At 65.6% G+C, this 22,587-nt stretch overlaps 3 protein-coding genes across 9 annotated transcripts; 1 reads left to right on the top strand and 2 right to left on the bottom strand.

Moving 5' to 3' along the window:
* Positions 1 to 1,279: 1,279 nt before the first annotated feature.
* On the bottom strand, positions 1,280 to 6,670 carry LOC125917045 (UPF0449 protein C19orf25 homolog). 4 transcript variants are annotated; one of them, XM_049623297.1, is made up of 3 exons: positions 5,534 to 6,670; positions 4,349 to 4,480; positions 1,280 to 2,786 (listed from the first exon to the last, which is right to left on the bottom strand). In XM_049623297.1, exons 1-3 carry the CDS (start codon positions 5,850 to 5,852, stop codon positions 2,560 to 2,562), a joined length of 678 nt encoding a protein of 225 aa, XP_049479254.1. In that variant the 5' UTR covers positions 5,853 to 6,670; the 3' UTR covers positions 1,280 to 2,559. The 4 variants fall into 4 exon arrangements, with proteins under 4 accessions (XP_049479254.1, XP_049479256.1, XP_049479255.1 ...); XM_049623299.1 differs by lacking the exon at positions 5,534 to 6,670 and adding an exon at positions 4,728 to 4,983; XM_049623298.1 differs by lacking the exon at positions 5,534 to 6,670 and adding an exon at positions 4,736 to 4,979.
* A 182-nt stretch (positions 6,671 to 6,852) lies between these two features.
* LOC125917042 (proprotein convertase subtilisin/kexin type 4-like) lies at positions 6,853 to 13,310 on the bottom strand. Its single transcript, XM_049623292.1, is given in 17 exon segments — positions 6,853 to 7,414; positions 7,416 to 7,500; positions 7,502 to 7,601; positions 7,739 to 7,861; positions 8,136 to 8,260; positions 8,486 to 8,665; positions 8,901 to 9,018; positions 9,090 to 9,193; positions 9,286 to 9,386; positions 9,873 to 10,085; positions 10,171 to 10,343; positions 10,567 to 10,655; positions 10,753 to 10,829; positions 10,912 to 11,040; positions 11,115 to 11,207; positions 12,670 to 12,774; positions 13,023 to 13,310. Coding segments are annotated over 17 exon segments (2,265 nt in total). The 5' UTR covers positions 13,218 to 13,310; the 3' UTR covers positions 6,853 to 7,159.
* Positions 13,311 to 13,701: 391 nt separating this feature from the next.
* On the top strand, positions 13,702 to 19,140 carry LOC125917043 (receptor expression-enhancing protein 6). 4 transcript variants are annotated; one of them, XM_049623294.1, is made up of 7 exons: positions 14,111 to 14,318; positions 15,056 to 15,094; positions 17,362 to 17,455; positions 17,543 to 17,681; positions 17,889 to 18,057; positions 18,233 to 18,295; positions 18,465 to 18,603. In XM_049623294.1, exons 1-7 carry the CDS (start codon positions 14,204 to 14,206, stop codon positions 18,500 to 18,502), a joined length of 657 nt encoding a protein of 218 aa, XP_049479251.1. In that variant the 5' UTR covers positions 14,111 to 14,203; the 3' UTR covers positions 18,503 to 18,603. The 4 variants fall into 4 exon arrangements, with proteins under 4 accessions (XP_049479250.1, XP_049479251.1, XP_049479252.1 ...); XM_049623295.1 differs by lacking the exon at positions 15,056 to 15,094; XM_049623296.1 differs by lacking the exon at positions 18,233 to 18,295.
* The last annotated feature ends 3,447 nt before the right edge of the window (positions 19,141 to 22,587 follow it).

Raw genomic sequence — 22,587 nt, 5'->3', positions numbered from 1 at the left:
AGCCTGGCTGCCGCAAGTCCCTGCCACCCTCGGCTCGGGGAGCCCCTGGGAGCCATGCTGACCCCGATGCCACACGCACCCCGCTGCATCGCACCCCAGATGCCCCATCCCGTGGGACGCGAGCCGGGCCCAACCTGAGCGTCCGGCAGGCAGGAATGGCGTGAGCCCGCGTAAGGCCTCGGCCGCCCCTCGGGCCACACAGGCGTGTGTCAGAGACCCGCAGGGCCCGGACTGGGGGTCGCCCGGCTCCTTTGTGGATTTGGGGACTGCCAAATACTGTCTGTGCTTCCAGTCCCCGCGGGCCAGGCTTCCCCGAAGTGGCCTGGCGGGAGGGGAGAGGCGGCAGCAGGCCCGCCAGCGGCTCGTCCAGCCACAGGGCCCGGGGCTTCGAGCACCCATGCACTGTGAGACCCTGGGCACTGCTTTCGCCGCTCTGTGCCTCAGTCTCCCCACGTGGGCCGTGGGGAGAACTCCCAGAGCTACCTCTTGGGCGAGTGGAGAGACCACCAAGACTGGGGGAGAGACCTCGCTGCCGCCCCCCTGCCTGCCTCTCCACGGGCGGGGCCGGAAGGCAGCCCCACGCGGGCCAGCACACAGGCGCTCCCCCCCCATCCGTGCCCGGCAGCCACTTTTGCCTTTTCCAACCCCCTGCACTGGGGGCACAGCCACACCTCATCATCCAGCCTGGGTGGGCCGCAGGGGCCCTGGCGGCACAGATTTCTGGAGGCGGCGGTCGGTGGTCAGCGGACAATCAACCCGAGTGGGGGGCTGAAGACCTGAGGTCTCAGGACCCAAAGGACCAACCCGGCCACCCGCCAAGGGGACACGCCAAGGACCCATCCGCCTCTGGGGCACTCCTGGGGTGAGCCCGAGGGGGACGACTGTGACCCCAGGCCTGGGACTTCGGGCCCAGGGCCGGCCGGACGCACCCGCTGGCGCAGCATTACCTCACCCCTGCCGCCCCCGCCGGCCTCCCGGTTGGCGGCCATGGCACCCCACAGCCCGAGCGTGGTTGTCCCGGCTCATCCCTTCGTGTCTCCGTCCCGGGTCTCTGCAGCACCACAGGCCACGTGTAAATACAGCCCATCCACCCCCACTGACCACGCAGCCGGCGTCTGGCGGGAGGAAGCCACGGAACCAGGCGTCTCACATGCACCTTTAATAAACAGCTGTTGAATCGCGCTCTGCTGCTTGTGGCTGCGTTTCCAAGTGGGTGAGGAAGGGGTCGGGGGCCAGGAGGGGACTCCGGGGCCTTCTGTCCTGCCCACCCCTTCTGGGGTCCTGGTGACGGCCCAGCCTGGCTTCTGCCGGGAGCAAGCAGATGCCTCTTTGGGCAGGTCCCTGGACGCAGAGCCTGAGTGTGGGCCCGGGGTCCCAGGTCGACAGCACCGGGAGGCCAGCGGGTGTGCCCCTGCCTGACCCCAGGGGACTCCGAGTGGACGGCACCCCGGAGTCAGGAAGCGCTGGAGACCAGGGCCAGGCAGGGAAAGCGGAAGAACTTCTCACCAAGGGCGTGCCGTGAGCAGCGGGGCGGGCGTGCGATGGTCAAGCGTCCCCAAGGCCCCCTTTTCTGGGTCTTGGTTTTGGGGCCTCTCAGGCTTAAGCAGGCTCCCCTTCTTCAAGGGAAGAGAAACACCTCCGGGGATGCTCGGGGTCCCCCGTGTCAGGGTCCTGCTGTGGCACTTCGGAGCTCCCACGGAGCCCCGGACAGGGGCAGCCACGAGCAGCCTGGCTTCTGGGACGCCTCTTGCAGCCAGCCACCTCTGCTCCAGTTTTCTGAAAGTTGCTCTTTTGGAGCGAAAAGCCCTTTTCAAGATCCGCTCCTGTTCCATACACCTGCCCATAGACGAAGCCTTCCAGGATGAAGGCAGCCAGCGAGGGCTCGGGTGGGAGACTGGCCAGCTTGTCCCCTCCCGGGAGCCCAGGCCAGGCACCCCCGTGATGGGGTGGGTCTCAGGTGGGTCCCGCACCCCGACGGGTAACCCGCCCCGCAGGAGCGCCCAGGCCTCGGATCGGGGCGCTCAGTAGGGGCACCACCAGAGGCCCCGTCTCCGGTCCGGGCCCTGCTGGGCAAGTGCTCTTCCAGCAGCCGGCCACTGTCTGGAGGGAACGGGGGGCTCTGCCGGAATCCTGCCCCCCCCGCAGTTCACGCAGAGATGGGCGGAGACAGAAAGCAGCCGGGGTTCCACCATCTCCCTTGCGATGACGCGGGGAAGCAGGGTCGCCAGAGGCAAGGAGAGGTTGGACGGACCGGCCCTCGAGTGCTGGGGACCCCGCACGAAGTCCGGTCTGGGCTCCACGGCCGGGGCGAGCGGCACCCACACCGCCCCAGACCCGCCCCTCGAAAGGGGCCCGCGCCCGGCGAGGCAGCTGTGTCTGTCACCCCCCACGCAGGCTGTGGGCCCCGGGGTCTCCGGGCCCCGGGGCGAGCCCAGGCCATGCGACCCAGGGGCCCGCGTCTGAGGTGTGCCGGGTCAGGTGTCTCGGGGGGGACCAAAGGTTCCGGGGAGCCGCGGGGCGCCCTGCCGGGGTGCGCGCTAAGGCGAGCTGGCGGGCCAGTCAGCCCAAGGAGGCGGCCACGGCCCCTGGGGGCGCCCCCTGCTTCAGCAGCCGGACTTCCCGCTCCAGCCCCTCGCCAGCCAGCCACAGGTCCTCACGCTTCTGCTTCAGCCCATCGCCCGCCTGCTGCAGACGCTGATTCATGGCTACGTAGGCGCGGCTCTGCTGGTAAAGCTGCTGCCGCTGGGCCTCCGCGTCCTCCGCCCTCCCGGAGAGGCCTGGGGAGTCTGGGGACAGCACACAGCACCCCGGTCAGGGAGCGACAGGGAGAGGATCCGGCTGGGGGCACGGATCACAGAAGGGGCGGGACAGCCCTGTCCTGAGGCCCTGCCCGGGGATCGGCCTCCATGTCCTCCCGCAGAGGGGGCGGGGGCCACAATGGAGCCACAGAGCAGGCTGGCTCCCGCCCCACTCTCGTCCTGCAACCTCTTCCCTGTTCTCGAGACCTCGGGGTTGGGAGGAGGAGAATTGGGACACGCGTTTCCCAGTGGCCCCGCTTCCTAAAACAGCCCACGCCCGGCCACAGCAGAGACTCCACAGGGCTCAGGTCCCCTAGAGACATGTCAGATGCTCCCCACCTGCCTCAGACAGGAGCCCCGCCAGCAGGGGGAGCCCCTCTCCCTTCAGTGAGCCCAAACGCAGCCCGTGCCTCAGTCTCCCCACCGTCAGGATGCTGGGGGCCCTGGGCTCAAGCAGCCTTCCAAGAAGCAGCTGCAGGACGGGGATAAACACCAGCTGTGCCCCACCTGCCAGAACATTCTGGATGGTGGAAAGGCCTGCAGGTGAGCTGTCCAATACAGAACCAGCCGCCAGCCAGGAGTGGTTCTCGAGCACGTGAAGCATGGCCACACGGAGCAAAGAACCCAATTGTTACTACTTCCTAATTTTTTTTTTTTTTAATTCCCAAAGCAGGGGCGGGTGGATGACTCTGTTGGTCAAGCGTCCAACTCTTGATTTCAGCTCAGGTCATGATCTCACAGTTCCAGAGTTCCAGCCCCGCGTCAGGCTCCGCACTGAGCACGGCACCTGCTTAAAACCCTCTCTCTTCCTCCCTCCCTCTCTCAAAATAAGTAAATAAACTTAAAAAAAAAAAAAAATCCCAAAACGTTTCTCACCATCTATGGCTTCACAAGACTTAACGGTGAATTCTCTCCCCACTAGACCAGCCCAAGGGCGGGCACTGGCCTCGACTTTGCTCACCTCCTGACCCCAGTGCCCAGAGCAGCACCTGGCACGAGGCCGGCACCTTCTTCGGGAAGGTTGAAGGAGTGAGCAAACGAACCTCATCAGGGCCACAGCTAAGCGAGCGGGCTCTGTGCCAGGACGACGACACGGCCACTGAAATCCCAACTTCAAGCCATTCCCCTTCTCACCGAGTATTCTCCCCCACCGCCACTGAAAAACCCGTTTGTTCGTGTTTTTAATTTTAGGATTTTACTTTTAAATAATCCCCACACCCGGCGTGGGGCAGGAACCCACAACCCTGAGGTCCAGAGTCCGCGCTCCGCGGGCTGAGCCAAAAATCCATTTCTAGCTCCCTGGCTTTTTACCAGAACAGGCGACAACCGGGATGTGGCGGCGGACCCGACTGCGGAACCCCCGTTCCAGACGCCCCTCTGCAGCTGCGCCCCACTTTACAGACGTGCGGCGGAAGCTCAGAAAGGGTAAGGACCGCGCTGAAAGCGAAGCTCCTAAGTCCTCGGCTGCACGGCGCTTCTCCCCGCCCCTTGCCGCTGGGGTCTCAGGGTCGCCCCCCCCCCCCCTCCGCTCGTGCCCGGGCTCCCCCTACCTTCCAGGGCCAGGGCGGTGAAAACGGGGTCCTCGGAGGGCGCACCCCGCACGTCCTCCAGGATCTGCTCCACCGTGGGGGGCGCTGGGCGAGTGGGCAGTACCACCCGCTTCTTGGCCTTGGAACCCATCCCTGGAGGCGAGAGAAAAGGCAGTTGACGGGGGCGTCTACCTCTCGGCGTTTCCCTGGGCCCTTCCTCCGTCCAGTGAACTCCTACACACCCACCGGAGCCCCGTGCCCGGGGAGGCCCACCCTGCCCCGCCCCGCTGGGCTCGCTTCGCCCCTGGCCCTCCCAACGACCGACAACTTGGGGCCAGGGGTTTCCGCATCCGACTCCATCCCCGCCTCAGTTTCCCCGTGAATGCCCCGAAAGCACTACCGCCTGACCCAGGCGCGCGCACTGAGCCGCCAGCACCGCCGACAACCCACTTCCGCTTCCGGTCGCAGCACGGTCCCGCCCAGCAGGCACGTGACGCGTCCTTCGCGCCTCCTCCCGCACCTGCCCGCCGCTCGTCAGAAGGCCACACCCCCTCTTAAAGGCGCCGCGCCTCTAAAGGTCCTCAATGGTCTGACTGGACCTGGGAAGTACGTGACCTCAACCTCCCCGGCGCGCCAGGCCTGGAAGAGCATGGGGTGGGCAGGGGGTCCTGTCCCGGCTCCCCTCGCTGCGTAACAAAGCACCCAAGTCCCGGTTTTCTGCCCAAAGTGGGCAGGGCGCCCAACCCACGTGGCTGTCGTGGGATCAAAGTTAACTGCCCTCTCGAGGGGGCTGGCCTGGCCGCGCCAATTCCCCCGGAGGTGGCCAGAGACGCCGGACGGAGCTCAGCCTGCTAGATTCCATCACAGTTGCCCCTCAGGTGCGTAGCACCTCCCACCTCTGCCCTGCCTGGTTCCTCCCCTGACAGCTAGGGCGGGAAGACAGGCTCAGAGACCAGGGCTGGTTTTGTGCCTTTTAACAGCTTTACTGGATGTTATCTACACATTACACAGTCCACCTGTTTAAAGTGTGCAATTCAATGGTTTTGAGAGAGATGTACAACCACCACCATAGTCTAATTCCAGAACATTCCATCACCCAAAAGACATCCCCATTAGTTATCACCTCCCCCCCTCCCCAGCCCCCACGAGTCCCCCCCTGTGTCCGCGGATGAGCCTGTTCTGGACGTTTCACACACTCGGACTCACACCCCGTGTGGCCTCTCGTGTCTGGTTCCCTCCCTCGGCGTCGTGTGTTCAGGGTCCCTCCGCGCGGGGCGGCGGGCGTGGGCGCCTCGCTCCTGTTGCCGGCCGTGGGACGTGCGCGTGCACGGCGGACACGTTTATCTGTGGACGAGCGCGTGCGTGGACACACCTGAGTGACGTGCGCGTGCGCGATGGGCACATTGACCGTCCGTCCCTTGATGGGCATCTCGGTTGTTTCCATCTTCGGTTGTCGTGATTCCTCCTGCTGAGAATATCCCTGTAACGGTTTTGTGCAGATATATGTCGTTTCTCTTGGGGACATGCCTAGAAGCGGAACTGCTGGGTCATACGGTAACTCTGATGAATGGTTTACAGAACTGGTTTCCCGAAGTGTCTGCCCCCGGCGGGCACACTTTGGGTGCTTGCTGTGTGCCAGTGGGAAGACGACCTCTCTCGATCTTACGTTGGGTGAAGCAAGTGCCAGGCTTGGTGCTGTTGCACAGATGAGGCCACCAAAACTGCAAGAAGGAGGCCAAGCACCCCTGGACGCACGGCCCGGCCCTGGCAGGTGCTCAGAGCCGCACACGTGCTCACAGCAGCAGGATTCACAATTCACGGGATGTAGAAACAGCCCGACTGTGCATGGATGGATGAATGGATCGACACACTGTCCGCCCACTCAGCCGCGAGCAGGAGCGAGGACACCCGCCGTCTGCAGGGCCGAACACACAAAACTCAGGGAGGGAACCAGACACGAGAGGCCACACCGGGTGTGAGTCCACGTGTGTGAAACGTCCAGAACGGGAAAATCCAGCTTGGGGGCCAGTGAAAGCAACATGCCTCCAGCCCATAATTCCCTCGGCCTCCTCACGACTCTCGGGGAGTAGAGAAGCAGCACGATTGTTATAACTTCATAGACCTACCTGCGGGGCGGGGAACAGCCGCACGCATGCTCATTTGGGACTCGTGCTTCTCTTCATTATCAGCGTCAAAGAGAAACACCCCAACAGGACGAGGGAAACTTAGGAGGAGTTAGGAATGCAGCGCGCCGCCCTGGGAACCCCCCACTTCACTCCTGCCCCCACCAGACTGGGGGCCCCGGGCCCCAGCTGCCCCTTTTCCCTTGTGGGCCACAAGGTCCTCCAGGAGAAGACCGTTTCCAAGCGGGGTGCGGGGGAACCCCCAACCATGCCATGGGGACGGGGGCCTGCCCCTGCCCCAAAGGAGACCACAGACTTGGCACCTCCTCTTCAACCTTTATTTGCAAACTCTGAGGTCTGACATGGTGCCAGAGACTCTGGATGCTGTCATTGGTTCCCCTTGCCCCTCCCCCCCCACTTCTGGGGCTGGGAAGGGACGGCTGTCACAGCCCAGCCTCTGCCCCATCCCACCCTGCCCCCACCCCAAACCGTGTAGCTAGCCTTCTCTCTCTCTCTCTCTCTTTCACCCGGACTTGCCAATTTCGGGTTTGGGATTCCAGCAGGCCGCCCCTGGCCTGAGGGCCTCAGTGATTAGCCAGAGCCTCCGGGGGCGGGTCCCTGCACCCCCCCGCCCAGGTTCCAGTCTGGAGCAAAGGAGCAGGATGGCAGTGCCTGCACAGACACACGTCTGCCCCCTACTCAGGTGTCTCTAGGTCCCGGCCAGCAGCTGGACCTGGGGTGGTGGCGGGGGGGGCCCTGCACACAGCGGTGGGCAGCCTACAGCGAGGACGCTGCGGAGTGAGGGGCTCCCGAAGGCCACGGCCAGCGGGGCCAGTACCACGGCCTGAGCTCGGCCGCGGTGGCAGCCGGGGTGGGCGACTGCGGCGGGCTGGGGGAGGCCGCTGGGAGGGACGGGTCCTGAGCAGGAGCCACGACGCTCGTCCAGCGTGGAGGCCGGGGGGGGGGCAGGCAGTGCAGTTGAGCGGGGAGCGGCCGAGGCAGGTGTAGCAGGAGGCGCGGCAGCTCGAGCAGACGCACAGGGCGGGAGCGGCCGGGCCCAGCGGTCACTGCCTGCCGGGTGTGGCCGAAGTACCTGGGCGGGCAGTAGGAGAGGCGGAGGTGGCCCAGGATGTGGGCGGGGCCGTGGCGTTCTGCGCGGGGTACACATACGTTGGGGCGTGAGGCCAGGGCCCGCCGCCCCGTATGCCCTCCCGCCCCGGGCCGCACACGCACACTGCCTGCTGCTGCCGCCCCCCAGCGAGCAGGCCGTGCCGCGCCAGGCACTCACCCCGGCACGGCCCCTCTGTGTCCCGCCGCACACACGCGCTGCTGGTCACCTGGGGGCCCGGGGGCCGCGCCGTCATGTCCTCGGCCGTCCCGTACAGCAGCAGCGCGTAGCGGTACAGCGTCCCTGGGCGGGGGTCGCGGGCGGCACGGGGAAAAGGCGGAGAGGCTGTCGGCACCTGGTCCGCCCTCCTGGCTCCTCTCCCCGGCCGCCCCGCCCCGCCCCGGAGTCCCAGACGCTGATGGCCCCCAGGCCGGACGCCCACCGGGCGCCGGTAACTGGCATCTACTATTCTCCGAAGATACCCGCTCAGTGTCCCAGGGAGACCCCGGACCCCTCTGCAGCGGGGGATCCCAGGCCGGTCCAGGGCCCGAGGCCCCAGCCTGGGTGTCGCTCTCACCCGTGTTGAAGTAGTAGCCCTTGTTTTCCAGGCCCAGCGTCCACGGGCCCCGCGGGTCCTCGTCCCAGAAGTGGGTGGACATAAAGATCCAGTTGTTGTAGCCTTGGCCGCTGACGTCCAAGGGTCTGGGGCAGGAGGCAGGGTGGGCGGGGGTGGAGGGGGGCTTCACAGCCCCGAGGACAGTGGGGTCTGCAGGGCCGAGCACGGCTGCTGGCAGGGCTCCCGAGGGGGAGGCGCGCCGGGTGTCCGGCCTGAGCAGGACCCCCCCCCCCCCCGACCCCACAGCGCACTGCCCGCACCCGGGGAAGGACAGAGCGGCTGCCACGGGGCCAGGTACCCCACCCCTGCACCTGATGGCCACGAGCGTGGAGCGGGTGCCCATGGGGCTCGTGAGCGAGATCTCCAGGTCCCCGCGGCGACTGTAGGACAGCGAGAGCTGCACCTGCACGTGCTCCAGCGAGCGGATGTGGTTGGCTCGGCCGGCGCAGGCCGACACGTTCCTCCTCACTTGCGTCAGCGGCAGGATGGGGCTGGGGGCGGCGCAGGCTGTGAGCGCCCCTTCTGCGGGCCTGCTGGGGGGGGGGTGGGCACCGGGGTCTGGGCTCACGTCGTGGAGCCCACCCTCTCTCTCGTCTCATAGATGGGGAAAGTGAGGCAACGGGTGCTGGGCCCCACGCGTCTGTCACCCCCTCCCCCGCGGCAATGACGGGTGCGGGGAGAGGACAGGCGGGCACAGCGGAGGGGCGGCGGCGGAGGGCTGCTCACGTGGGGGTGTGTACGATCTGAATGACGCACTTCTGCTGGCGCTGTGTGGGCAGCCACGTTCGAGCCATGTCCACCAGCAGCCTGGCATCCAGCAGCCCATAGCCATAGTGGTGGCTCACTGCGTGGACGGGCGGTGGTCACTCGCCCTGGGGGCGTGGCGTCCCCCCCCTCCGCCCGGCCCCACCTCACCTTGGCGCCCCACGCCGTTGGTCCTCCAGTCCTCAGCCTGGAGCTGCGCGGGTCTGGACGCACGGACCACCAGGTGCTGCATATCCCTCCATGTCAAGAACGGGCTGGGGGCAGGCGAGGGTAGGTGAGCTGGGGCCATGCCGGGCGGTGGGGGGGTGGGGCGAGCGCAGTAAGCGGGGTCCCCTCCAGCACCTACTTGGCCTCCAGAGCCAGGGCGATCATGCCCGCGGCCAGCGGGGCCGACGCCGAGGTGCCCGTGTGTTTGTCCGTGCACCGGTGGTGCAGATCCGTGGTGACCTGGGGGCAGAGACGGGGGCTTGGGGGGGACCGGTGCACAGGGAGACCCTGCCTTTGTGCAAAATGCATCAAGGATTCAAGAAGGTGCCGCAGAGGCACCTCCGGGAACGGGGCCCCGGGCGCCACCCAGGTCACACAGCTGGGGAGCCTGCCCCACCAGAGAGACAGGAGGGTAGACGAAGGGGTGAGGACACTGGGGCCTGGTCTTGGGACCCCTCTGTGTTCCAGGTGCCACAGGGCAGCCCGGGGAGGGGGGAAAGTGGGGGACGGGACGGAAGGTGGGGGGAGGGGACGGGCAGGACGGGGTGGGGGAGGGGAGGCGCCAAGGGGGAAGACAACAGGGTCGTGGGGGGAAGGTGGGACCAGGACAGAGGGGAAGGGAAAGGAGACAGGGGGAGGGGAGGGAGGGGAGGAGGGGAGGCGGAGGCGGGCGCGGAGGGGTGGGCCTCCCCCTGCCCCCGGGGCCCCCCCCTCCCCGGCACTCACGATCTGCGGGTCGGTGGCCACGCCGCTGCTGTAGGTGGTGGTGAGCGTGGAGGCACAGGCCTCGCTGTACCAGGGCACGCGGCCCTCGCGGGTGGTGCTGCCCACGGAGAGCGTGTACACGCTGTTGGTGTACCCGTCGCAGTTGCAGTTGTCGTAGTGCAGGCCGCCGTTGCCCGACGCCCAGATGAAGAGGGTGCCCAGCCCACCGCGGCCCTGCACGCAGGCACGAGGGAGCGGATGGGCGCGCCGGCCTCCAGGGCCGGCCCAGGCCCCCCGAGGGCCCCCGGGGTGGGCTCACCTTGGTCACGCCGCGCCTGAAGGCCTCGCGGGTGAGGACGCCCGGGCCGTCCACCGTGCGGCCGTCGTCCTCGGGGCCCCAGCTGGCACTGTAGATGTGGATGTGCTGTGGCTGCAGGCTCAGCGACTGGGCCTCGATGACGTCCGTGATGGTGCCGTCCAGCATGCGCACGCCTGCAGGGGTGGGCGTCCGGCCTCCGCGGTCAGCCCCGCCGCCCCCTCCCCCCCCCCAGGCCCCCTCTGGCGCGGGGGCGTCTGCGCGGGGCTCAGCTCTCCCCCTACCTGAGCTCGGGTCCTGCATCCCCCAGAGCCGCCTAACTCTGCCCGCAATCCCCGGGCGCCCCGTGCCGTCCGGGCCGCCCTCCGTCCCCGGGGTGCGGGAGCCGGGCCCCGATACCTCCGATCCGGGCATTGTAGGCGACGCCCGCTCCACAGAACCCGTTGTTGGCGATTGCGGCCACTTCCCCGGCACAGCGGGTCCCGTGCCTGGAGCCAAGGCAGAGAGGGGGGCCAGTCCCAGCCCCCCCGGCTCCCCACAAGGCACTGGCGCCGCCCGCACACACCCCGCAGGACGCCGGCTCACCGGTTCTCGTCGCCGGGCGTGTATCGCGGCTGGGGGTCCGGGTCGTAGTCGTTGAAGTCGTAGCTGGCCAGGGGGTCCTGGGGGCCGAGCGGGGGCGTGAGGGACGGGGGCAGGCCGCGGGACCTGGCGCAGCCCCCACCCCAGTCCCCACGGTCTCACGTAGTTGGCCCAGAGGTCCGGGTGGTCCTTCTCGATGCCATCGTCCAGGACAGAGATCACAATGCCCCGGCCCGACAGCCCCTGGCTCCAGACCTGCAGGACGTTCAGGTCCGGCCGCACCTTGTTGTTCTGGGCACGGCAGGGGCTGGGGTCAGCGGGGCTCCGGCCCCGCCCGGCCCCACCGCCCGGCCCGGCCCGCTCACCATGTACCACTGCTTGGAGAACCAGGGGTCCGTGGGCACCACCACCGAGCGCTTCACACGCCGCCGCAGCGTCTGCTGCTCGAACCACTGCACCTGCAGACAGACGCGCAGTGCAGGAGGGCGCCGGGCCCCCAGAGCCAGCCCGCCCTCCACCCCTCCACCCCTCCACCCGCCGGTGCGGCTCTCACACCCGCGCACCTGCCAGGGCCCTGACCGGCTCCACCAAGCCTTTCCCACCAATTCCGGGCCGCGGGGCCCGAGTCTGCCTCCAGGGTCTGCGTAGGTCTCCTCCCCAGGCCCACCAGGGGACGACTCTGTGTGGGCCGCGGCTGGAGCGGGGTTGTGTCTGGGTCGCCCGCTGCTTGTCCTGGGTCCGTCATGGTGTGGGACGGGGCCCGGGACCTCGTGCTTGCCGAGGCTGCTCTTTGGGGTCCCCGTGTGCCTGGGGCTCTGCCTTCAGAGGGGACCAAGGCCCTAGCACCAGTCCCCAGGGCCCACTGCTCTTGAGGCCCAGCCCTATCCCTTCCCCAGTCCCTGTTCTAGATCCTTCTGCCCAAGATCTGCCCATCTTCCTCCTGTAGCGGCCACTCCTCGTAAGACATCCCTGGATGGCCATACCTGCCTCCGCCCTGGTTCCCCTCCTGCCCCCCTGCCTCTCTACGACACAGTAACATCACTCTCTGCAGAGCCCCTCCCATGCTGCCCCCCTCTCCAGGGCCCACAAAGCCCTGCCTATCTGGCCCCCATCAGCCTCCCTCTGCTGCAGTCACAGTGGCTGCCTCACCCCAGGGCCTTTGCACACAGCCATTCTGCCTGCCCCAGGTTGGTCTTCCTCAGACCTTTTTTGCCCTTCTTTCTTCCTTGTTGATCTCCCCCCCCCCCCCCGCCCTGCCCCGCCCTGAACCAGCTCTTGTGCCCTCACCCTCATCCCAGTGATGGTGCAATTGTCTCCCCATGTGCCCAGCTCCAGACTTGGGAGCTGGCCCCAATTTCTCTCTGTCCCACACGTCTAATCCATTGGCAAGCCCTGGCCTCTCTCGTGCAAACCACACCTTGAACTGGCAACTTCTCCCCGTTCCCAGTTCTCCCAGTGGGTTTCAAGTTATCAAGCCTCTTGCCTCCATGCTGATCAGCCCCCCAGCCCAAACCCCATCTTGGCTCCTGAGGGTTTCCAAACTCAGCCTCAAGTCCCCAGCTTGGCATCTAAAGCCTTTTCCCAATCTGGCACCTCTCTGAGCATCTCACAGCCTCACCGGCTGACTTCAGGCAGGATTCCTACTCCCGGTCATAAAAAGGACCAATTCCCTTCTCTCCATCCCGTGAACTAGAATGTTATCTGCCGAACCCTGACCTTTAGGGTGAGAGAGAAGATGGGGGTGGGGGGGGCCAAAAAGAAATGCTGACAGTGTGCCAAGGCCCCGAGGTGAGCTCAGCACGCACACGTGCCCTGTTGCTGTCCACGGATGGTCCCCATCGTACAGACTGGGGGACCAAGTGGAAACCGAGACTCAGAGAGGGCAGGTGGCTTGGATAACAAGTGGCTGAGCAGGCTCACCTTGGGGTCTTTTTTCAGGCGCAGGCGATGGCCCCAGTGTGGGCTCAGGGACTGCTGGACCACGCCCCGGTGCCGCAGGTGGAAGTACTGCCCGTCAGGAAAGATCTGGGAACGTGAGGGGGCATCCGCAGCGATGGCACCTGCCTCTGAGACGGAGTCCCCAGGACAGTGGCCAACATCCTCCCCCCAACCAGGTGCGCCGCTGGGGGCTTCAGGTGCCCTCTGGGGGTCCCAGAGTCTGAAGCTGGTCGAGGCCTGGGTGAGCTGGGGGTCCTTGATATCTTGGGTACCCCTCCCGTCTGCCGGAGGGGTGTCCAGCCCCTGACTCTCCTGTCCCTTCGGGTGCCACCCACCTGCCCCAGGTAGACGAAGCCGAATTTGCGCGCCAGGCGCTCGGCCTCCCGGTAACCCTGGGACACCCGCACGGCCCAGCTGCTGACATAGATGGGGACCCGGGCCGAGGACCACCCCACAGGCAGGGGGCCAACGAGGGCCAGGCCCAGAGCCAAGGCAAGGCGCAGCCAGAGCGCAGTCCAGGCGGGCCGCATGGCGGCGGGGGCGGGGCCGGGGCGGGGCCTCCGAAAACCCCTCCCCCCGGCCAAACCGCCGAGTGGGCCCAAGCGCCCGCCCCGCCCCCGGGGCCATAGCAACCCCTGAAAGGCGTCAACTCCCAGGGGGCCTTGCGGCTGTCTTTCCCGCCCCCCCCAACCTACCTCAAGGAGCGCGAAGATCCGGCCGAAGACGGGGCAGGGGGGGCGGGGAACACCCCCGCCCTGGTCTTCCACAGATCCAAACCCTCTGGAGCCTCAGTCTCCCTCATTTGTACAGTGACCAAAACTTCCGACCGACCTAGAGGAGAGTGTTCAAGGCTGCTACCCCTGTCCCGCCCCTTTATCCCCGCCCCCTTGCCTGCCCACCCCTCCCTCTAGAATTAGTCCTGCCTCCTACCCGGCCCAACCGGAATTGTTCTTCTGAGTAAGTCCCGCCTCCCCAGCTTAGCTCCGTCCCATCCCCCCCCTCCTCCGAGAGTCTGTCCCCAGCCCCTTTATGGTCAACCCCGCCCCTCCTCTGTTCTCGCCAATCAGCTCTGGTCTTTCTCCAGTTCCTCCTGCCAGCTCCGCCCCTCGGCACTCTTCTCTCCTCCTCCCCCAGCTCCACCCCCGCAACGGCTCAGCCAATAATCCCCGGCCATGACCCCACCCCTCCAATCAGCTACGTCCCGCTTCCGCTCCGCCAATCGGCACCCTCGGCCTCCGCGCCCCGCCCTCTGCCCCCGGCGTCGCAGCTGGGGCGGCCGCGGCCCGCCAGAGGGCAATGCGGCGGGGGAGAAGGGGCAGGCCCCACCTCCTTTGTCCGCCCTGCCCTCCCATTGGCCGGAGTGGGGGGCAGGGGGCGGAGACCAGCGCAGGGGCGGAGACCAGCTCGGGGGCGGAGCGGGGCTTCTCGCACCTGGGTAAAGCGGCACGCGCGCTGCGGGGCAGGTGTGCGGGGCCGCGGTCGAGCTCGGGCTGCCAGGCCCCGGCTCGCCGGTGTCATGGACGGCCTGCGCCAGCGCTTCGAGCACTTTCTGGAACAAAGGAACTTGGCCACCGAAGCGCTAAGGGCGCTCGAAGCCAAGACAGGTGTCGACAAGCGGTACTTAGCCACGGGTGAGCAGTCCGGGGCGCTCTGGGCTCCTGTCCCATTTCGCCGATGGGCACACTGAGGCCCTGGGGCAACGGGGTCCCGGGCCTGGCCCCTTCCGGCCGGCGTCTTCTGCAGGGTCCGGGCTCGGACGGTGGGGAGCACCCCCCTGGTGAGACAGATCCTGAGGGGTCGTGGACCAGGACTTTGCGTCTGCCCGCAGCCCCTCCTCTGCCCCCACCCTGCGACCTCTGGCTAGTGTCACTCCCTCTCTCGGGCCCAGTAGTACCTCCACACCAGTCCTCAGGTCTGGAGACCGTTCGCTGCCCCCGCTGCCCCCTCCGTCGCGGCCCTGGGTGAATTCCAGGCCGAAGTCCGGTTCTTCCAGTTGTTCTGTCCACCCTGGGGGAGGAGAGAGCGGCGGGTAGACAGCCAGTGCCCTGGGAGTCTTGCCACACCCCCGTCCCACAGGAACATCAGCCTGGAAGCAAGTGTAGAGATTTTTCCCTCCCCCATGCTCCTCGCCAGGAGGAGAAGGGTCACTCCCATTCCCTCCCCCCATTGTTTTCCTACCAGTCACCTCCCCTGGGCGTGCCCTGTCCCTCTCCCACCCTGTGCTTTGGCCCACTGTGCCCAACTAGTCGAGCTGGGTTGTTTGACCCTGTGGTGGGGTTGGGCAAATATTGGCTGGGGGGCCATAGAGCGGGGAGCCAGCCCTTCTGACTGCTACCCCTCCAGTCCCCCTCCTCTTCCTCTTCCTCAGTGGCCTTGGATGCCCCCTGCCACTCTCCCAAACTGTCTAGTAAGTACTCCTTAAACGCTCCCTCCCCTCTTTTTCCATGTCCCAGGCCCCATGCCACCTCTTCCAGGAAGCCCCCTGGAGCGAATTCCAGGAACACTTTGTCCAGAAGTGGGGGGAGGGGGTTGGGTGAGGACAGGGACGTATGTACTGAGCACCTTCTGTGTGCAGATCCCAGCAGTCCACTTTCCTCCCATTTTCCCCCAGCTGGGGAATCCGTGCCAGGCAGGGAAGGTCCACAGTTTACTCCCCCAGGCCTTCAGTGCCCAGGCCATGTCAGCCTAGCCAGGAACCTGTCCCTGGGAGCAGGCCCTGACTTCTCTGCTGACTTTCCACATCCCTGATACCCGTGGGCAGGGCTTTAGTCATAGAGCACTGGGGAGGGGCCTATCGGGGAAGCTGGGAGGCACGGGGGGGGGGGGGGGAAACGGGGGCCCCGAGAAGAAGGGGGTTTGTGGAAGGGCGCCCCCGCCCCCCCCCCCCCCCGTCTGGAGCATTCACCCCTCCCTACCCACCCCCCTCCCTGAGCCCTGTCTGTTGCTGATCTCTGGGATGGTGCCCCCCCTCAAATGTCCAAGGTCATCCTCCCGTTGCTGAGGCTGCAGGAATAGGGATTGAGGGAGAGGTGCCCTGGGAAACCTGCTCCCCCCAACTAGCAATTAGGGGTGACATCCCCCTTGGGCCCCACCTGCCCCAGATGGTCAAATCCCCAGCCCAGGTAACAAAGGAAACCCAGATGAGGCAGTGACCAGACCTCCTGGGGCCAACTGGGGAGGCCCCCTTCCCTGTCCTGACCCCAGACCCTAGGGATAAAGACTAACCCAGGTGGAGGGAAGGGAGGGGGTGCCCTTTGGTACGCAAGTGACCTCTGTCTCTACAGATAACCGCCTGGGGAGGAGGCCGGAGGCTGTAAAATGCTCCCAGGAGCCCAGAGGCTCTCTGAGTGACCTTGGTCCCCCCTCCTCCCAGCTGCCCTGTTGTTCTGGCCAGTGAGTGAGACACAGCAGGGAAGCACAGAGACCTGTGCACTTAATGAAGGCAGTGTTTACCAGGACTGTTTGCAAAGCAGCTAACACTCCTGGCTCCCCACCTCCTCCAGCAGTGTGTGCTCCGGGCCCCGTCACTGGGAATGTGTTTGTACCCCCAGAAGGTGCTCAGCAAACCTGTAGAAAAGAGGAGCTCTCTCTGTTGAGTGGTATTAGCTATCCCCAAGGCCACCTGAGGAGGCAGGGTCATTACCACCCCATTGACAGATGGGGAAACTGAGGCTCCAAGCAGAGAGAAAGACTTGCTCGGTGTCACGCAGTGAGTGGAAAAGCAGAGGGCTCTCCTGGGTCTGGGGGACGCTACCACGTTCAGCTGTCTCCCACTAAGACAACAGCCCCCACTTGAGGCTATGCTGTCCCCCTCGGGGTACTGAACAATGTCTGGGGACATCTGTGGTTGTCGCGGCTGGGGGCGCTCCTGGCACGGATGAGTGGGGGCCAGGGATGCTGTTCAGCCCCCCCAGTTCCCGGGGCGCCCCCACGAAAGATGTTCTGGCCCGGATTGTCTGCGGTGGCCAGGATGAAAAACCGTATTGAGATAAAGATTACCAATGTTGCCTTTCTCTGCTCACTGGGAATCAAGTCGTCTTTTTTTAATGTTCATTTATTTTTGAGAGGGAGAGAGACAGAGCTTGAGCGGGGGAGGAGTCGAGAAAGACAGACACACAGAATCCGAAGCAGGCTCCAGGCTCCGAGCTGTCAGCACAGAGCCCGATGCGGGGCTCGAACTCACGAGCTGTGAGATCTTGACCTGAGCCGCCCAGGCGCCTCCGGGAATCACATCTTAATGAAGGAATGAACAACCTTACTTCTAGGTTTTTCTCCCATTGTTTGCATTCAAATGCTGGGCGTTTGTGCCCGGCCCTCCCCTCGGGACCCAGAGTAAGGCAGTTATGATCGGAGATGGTCACTTACTCATTCAACACGTGTTTATTGGGCAACTACTCTACCCATCAGGGCCAAGGTCCCCACCTGCCCTTGGGGAGTTCACAGTTCGGGGGTGGGGGGGACCGACTGATAACTGGTTGCACATACGAGGAGACACGGGGCTCAGGGCCATAGTAGGCGTCACCAGGGCGCTGCGGGGGCAGCAGGCCTATCCCGGAGGGGTCTCTCGTAGGGGCAGCGACTGTGGCAGACTGGGTCTGCCAGGCCAGGAGGAGGCCTCCGGTGCCGGGGTCGGCTCGGAGCGCGCCGCCCTGCCCACACCCTCTCCTCCCGCAGGAGCCGCCACTCTGCTAAGCCTGTATCTTCTGTTCGGCTTCGGGGCGTCTCTACTGTGCAATGTAATCGGATTTGTGTACCCAGCATATGCTTCGTGAGTGCCCGCTGGCTGTCCGGGCGTTGGGAGGGGGTGTCGGGGGCTCTGGACAGCCCCTGACTCCGCGCGCCTCCCCGCCCCCAGAATCAAAGCAATCGAGAGCCCAAGCAAAGAAGACGACACTGTGTGGCTCACCTACTGGGTGGTGTATGGACTGTTCGGGCTGGCCGAGTTCTTCAGCGATCTACTCCTGTCCTGGTTCCCTTTCTACTACGCGGGCAAGGTGGGTGGCCCCCGGGACGCACGCAGGACTGGGGGCCCCCGGGAGCAGGCAGGTGCCCGGGAGGCCAGGGGTGTGAGGGGGAGACCCGGCCCCTTCTCTGCGGAGCTAGCCCCCCGCCCCCACCGGGGGGGTCTGACGGAGGCGGTCCATCTGGTGGGGGAGGCCCGCCCTGCACGGGTCTTGACGACCCCCGCCCTGTGCCTGCAGTGCGCCTTCCTGTTGTTCTGCATGGTTCCCGGGCCCTGGAACGGGGCTCACATGCTGTATCATCGCGCGATACGGCCGCTGTTTCTAAAGCACCACGAGGCCGTGGACAGCGTCGTGAGAGACCTCGGCGGGAGAGCCCTGGACGTGGCAGTGGGAATAACCCGGGACGGTGTGTGCTCACAGGGTGCAGGGGCGTCTGTCTGCCGCAGGCCCTGTCCGTCTGTGCCCCCCACCCGCCTGCCCCTGCCCGCTTTCCCTCCTGCCCCTGCCCGGCCCCTGTCTGGCCTCCGTGTGGCTGCACCCCCTCACTGTCAGCCTCTCTCTCCTACGCTTTCGGGAACCAGTCCTGCAGACCCTGGCCCGCGGCCGGGCTCTCGTCACCCCCGCCGCTGCCCTTGGAGCCGAGCGTACGTACTCCCGGGCCTGGGCGGCAGGGCCTGCGTGTGCGGGCGCTGTCCCCGCGGAGGGTGGGAAGACGGCCCCGGCCCCGGCCGGGGGCGGCCGCCTCGCCCCCGACCGACTCCCTGCGGCCCCGGGGCCGGGCCTGCCTCACCCCCCCACGGCCTCTCTCTGCAGCCCGAGCGAGCGTGACCCAGCCCCAGAAGGACAAGTGAAACCCTCGTCCAGCCGCTACGCAGACCTGCCGCCTGGCGAGCTGGGGGGCACGTCACACCCCAAGCCCTCCACGAACTCCTCGACCGACGCCTCAGGGGAGCCCCCCGCCAGCCCCGCCTCCCCGAGCAAGCCGCTCCCCGGGAGCGCCTCCCAGACCACCTCGGGCCAGTCCCCGCCGGACCCCCCGGCCGGCGGCTCCCGGCTGCCCTCCAAGTCTCAGAACCGGCTTCGGCTCCGGGCACGAGTGAGCCCCTCCGGCCGGCCGCGCCCCCAGTCATCTGTCACCTCCTCGGGCCAACCCCAGCCGGCCCCCCAGCCCGCGGGCCCCAAGCAGCGCACCAGCACCTCCCCCAGCCGGGGCCCCCCCGTGGCGCAGCCCCCCGAGAAGACCTCGGATGGGCCGGGGGAGCCGGCCCCCCAGGCCTCCAAGGGCAGCCCACCGCCCACCAGCAGCACCTCGGCGCCCCAGCTGCCGGCCCCCGGCCTGTGCGGGTCCTCGGCCGAGTACACGTCCGAGTCCACCACGGAGGTCACGTGCAGCTGGCCGCACCTCAGACACGGGCTCCGCTGCCTGCAGCACTGCTGGCGGCTGAAGCATCTGGCCTGCTAGGGGGGCTCAATAAAGCTCATCCGACGACCCGTCTGGCCGTGTCCTCGGGGGGGGGGGGGGGGGGCCGCTGAGCAAGGAGCTGGTCTCAGCTGGGAGACCCGACCCTGAGCAGGAAGTGCAGCCCGGAGTTCTGGCCCAAGGCAGGCGGGGTGTCACCTGTGTCTCCTCCAGAGTCCCAGCCCCACCCGAGAGGGGGCTGTAAGCTCATGGCTCGTCCCATCCAAAGGCAAGTCCCCAGCCAGGCATCTGCAGACACACTAGGAAGGCCCCGGGGCCCCGCAGCGTCCAGCTCGGTCAGCCCCTCACCCAGGACCTGCTTCTCCAAGATCCCAGTTGGTCACAGCCCCCGGGGGAAACACGGAGGAGCGTCAGGATGAACGAGGCAGATGCTCACAAGGCTTATACCTCCGTGGTTCTCCGCTGGGGGTGATGCTGCCCCAGGGGCATCAGACGATGTGGACACACCTGAGGTGTCTGTGCCGTGTCCCACGATCCCTCTCCCTGCCCCGGCGGTCCCAGCTTGTCCGCAGCTGGCGGTGGCCGCCGGCGAGCGATGGGTCCGATTCATTCGTTTGATCATCCAGCAACTATTGAGCACCCACTGTATGCCAGGCACTGTTCCGACAGTCAAGGGAAGAGTGATGGCCCAGAGAGAGAAAAAAATCTCTGCTCCTGAGGATTTGGGGAGGCGACGATCAGCATGATAAACACGGATGTCAGAGGGAGGTGAATGTTCCGGGGAAACATGCAGTGGGGAGGTGGGGGGTGGCGGCAACAGTATTCAGGAGCAGTCAGAGAAGGACCTGTCTGCGGGAGTGACATTTGAGTAGAGGCATGAAGGAGATAGGAAAGTCAGGTCAGAGGCACGAGTCTTGCGAAAGCCAGGGCAAAAGTGATCCGGGCGGAGAGAAGAGCACGTACAAAGGTCCTGAGGTAGGACTGTGCCTGGCGGGCTAGAGGAAGAGTGGGGTGGTCAGCGTGGATGAGCTGAATGAGGGGGAGAAGGGAGGGGAGTCTGGGGTGAGCCTGAGCACACGGACGGCATGGTGAGGACTTTGGGTTTTGCTTGGGGACGCAGGCTTCGCTGGGATCGAGGGTAATCATTCAGGAGTCCCCCGCCCTGCTGAGAGATCCACACGGGTTTTGGGGACAGGGATCTGGGAATCTGCTCTTCACTGGCCCAACTGTCTGAACAACGTGGGGTGGCCGTAGTCCAGGGAAAGGGTGGCGGTACCGGGCTCTCTCTGCACCTGGCGCTGTCCCCCGCCATCCAAGGGGGACAGCACAATGGGCTCTAGAGGTGTCCCTCCAGAGATGGTCCCCGGCCCACCCAGGGTCAGCTCACCACGTGGCAACAATGACATCTAGTCCCTCGGACTTGTTTTGTTTTTCACTTAAACATACGGAAGAGTGTCAGCAGTGACTCGGGGACAACATGGCCCCTCCCAGCCACCCGGCAGTGGCCACGTGCTTCCCTGTCCGGCTCAGAGCCGTGTCCATCAGACGCACCGCGTCGCTGGAGGGGTCGCTCACACGGTAGTGTCTGGGGCTGGTGGACAGGATTCATTTGGCTCGTGCGCACCATCCACCGTCGATGGAGTGGTCTCCAGCTTGTGGTTACTGCGACTCAAGCTGCCAGGAACATTCTAGAACCGGCCTTCCGTGAGCAGAGCTCTGGTTTCCTCGGGGCGCACACCTGTCAGAGGGTGCAGGGCGAGCATTTCTGAGTGTCGTGGGGTGGCTGGAAAGAGCCACGAGCACGCTGGGAGGCTTAAAATCACAGACATTTATTCTCCCACATTCTGGAAGCGGAGGTCAGGGTGTGGCAGGACCGAGCTCCTCCCTCGGCAGGCTCCAGGGCAAGGTCCTGTCCGCCTGTCCCAACTCCTGGAGGCCCCAGGCGTCCCTGGGCTCGTGGCCGCGTCCCTCCAGTGCCTGCCTCTGTGGCCATGTGGCTGTCTCCTCTGTCTCCGTCTAACAAAGACACTTGTCACTGGGTTTAGGGCTCACCTTGGTAATCCAGGATGATCTCGTCTTCAGACTCTTAGTTACGTCTGAAAACGCCCTTTTGCCAAACAAGGTCCTGGTCACAGGTTCCGGAGACTAGGCTTCAGCCCGCCCAAAGTGGTCCCGCCAGTGCCCCCTGTGACCCGCAGGTAACCCTGTGGGCTGTAGGGCGGCCCGGGGCTCTCAGCAGCGGTGGGGGCCCAGGCCCTCCGTGGGTTAACCCTGGCTCAGGGTCAGAGAGAGTAGGCGGGCCCGGGGCAGGCATTAGGGGGGTGCTGGCCGCAGAGAATTAAACATAGTAAGAAAAGCATCAGGACCCCAGAGCCAGCGATGTCGTGGGGAAAACTTCAGGGGGCGAAGGAAACCATCGTGGCCAGAATCGCTATGTTACGGACGGGACGCAAGCTTCGAACTCGCATTTGTGTTCTTTACCCTTTAACAAACCCTGTGGGTTCAGAGAAGCCCCAGTGATGACCCACCTGTCGCGGCCAAGGGAGCTCGCTGCAGGGAAGTCTGACCGTCCTCGCTCGTGGTCCCTTCTGGCGACCACATGGGCACTGTGTATCCCCATGGGGACACAGGGACTGCTAAAAACCGAGACCGGGGATTGTGGAGAGGACGACACAGCCCTGGGGTCACCCCGTTTCTGCCATTCTCTGACCACCTGGAGTGCGTGTTCGTGCGCGGGATTTGAACATCTGTACAATCCCAGCGGCGTCTTTTCTCTCTTAAGTGTTCAAGTGTTTGTTTTATTTCATTTTATTTTAATTTTTTAAATGTTTTTTTTTTTTTTTTTTTTTTAGACAGAGAGAGACAGAACATGAACACGGGAGGGTCAGAGAGAAGGGGAGACACAGAACCCGAAGCAGGCTCCAGTCCCGGAACGGTCAGCACAGAGCCCGACGCGGGGCTCGAACTCACGGACGTGAGATCATGAACTGAGCCGAAGTCGGATGCTCAACCGACTGAGCCCCCCAGGCGCCCTCCCCTCGTGTTTCTTTTAAAATTTTTTTAATGTTTTTTATTTATTTTTGAGACCGAGAGAGACAGAGCATGAACGGGGGAGGGGCAGAGAGAGAGGGAGACACGGAATCGGAAGCAGGCTCCAGGCTCCGAGCCGTCGGCCCAGAGCCCGCCGCGGGGCTCGAACTCACGGACGTGAGATCGTGACCCGAGCCGAAGTCGGCCGCTCAACCGACTGAGCCCCCCAGGCGCCCCCTCGTGTTTCTTTTAAAGCGAAAGAGCAAATCAGGACATCAAGGGACCGTCCGCGGCGACTGGTACGTGATCGGCCCTGGAAACGATGTTGCCTCACGGAGCGGGGTGCCACTCAGGGGTCCTGTCTGCCAGGGCGCATCCCGCACTGGCCTCTCCTCCACCGGCTGGGCCAGCCGGTCCGGGAGCTCGGGCAGGGCTGCCCCGTGGACCCCTCCCCCCCCCCCCCCCCCCCCCCCCCCCCCCCCCCCC

Source organism: Panthera uncia, unplaced genomic scaffold (assembly GCF_023721935.1).
Source record: "Panthera uncia isolate 11264 unplaced genomic scaffold, Puncia_PCG_1.0 HiC_scaffold_1423, whole genome shotgun sequence".
Lineage (NCBI taxonomy): Eukaryota > Metazoa > Chordata > Mammalia > Carnivora > Felidae > Panthera > Panthera uncia.
The sequence above is the reverse complement of the archived record's forward strand: the minus strand, read 5'-3'. Positions and strand labels throughout refer to the sequence as shown.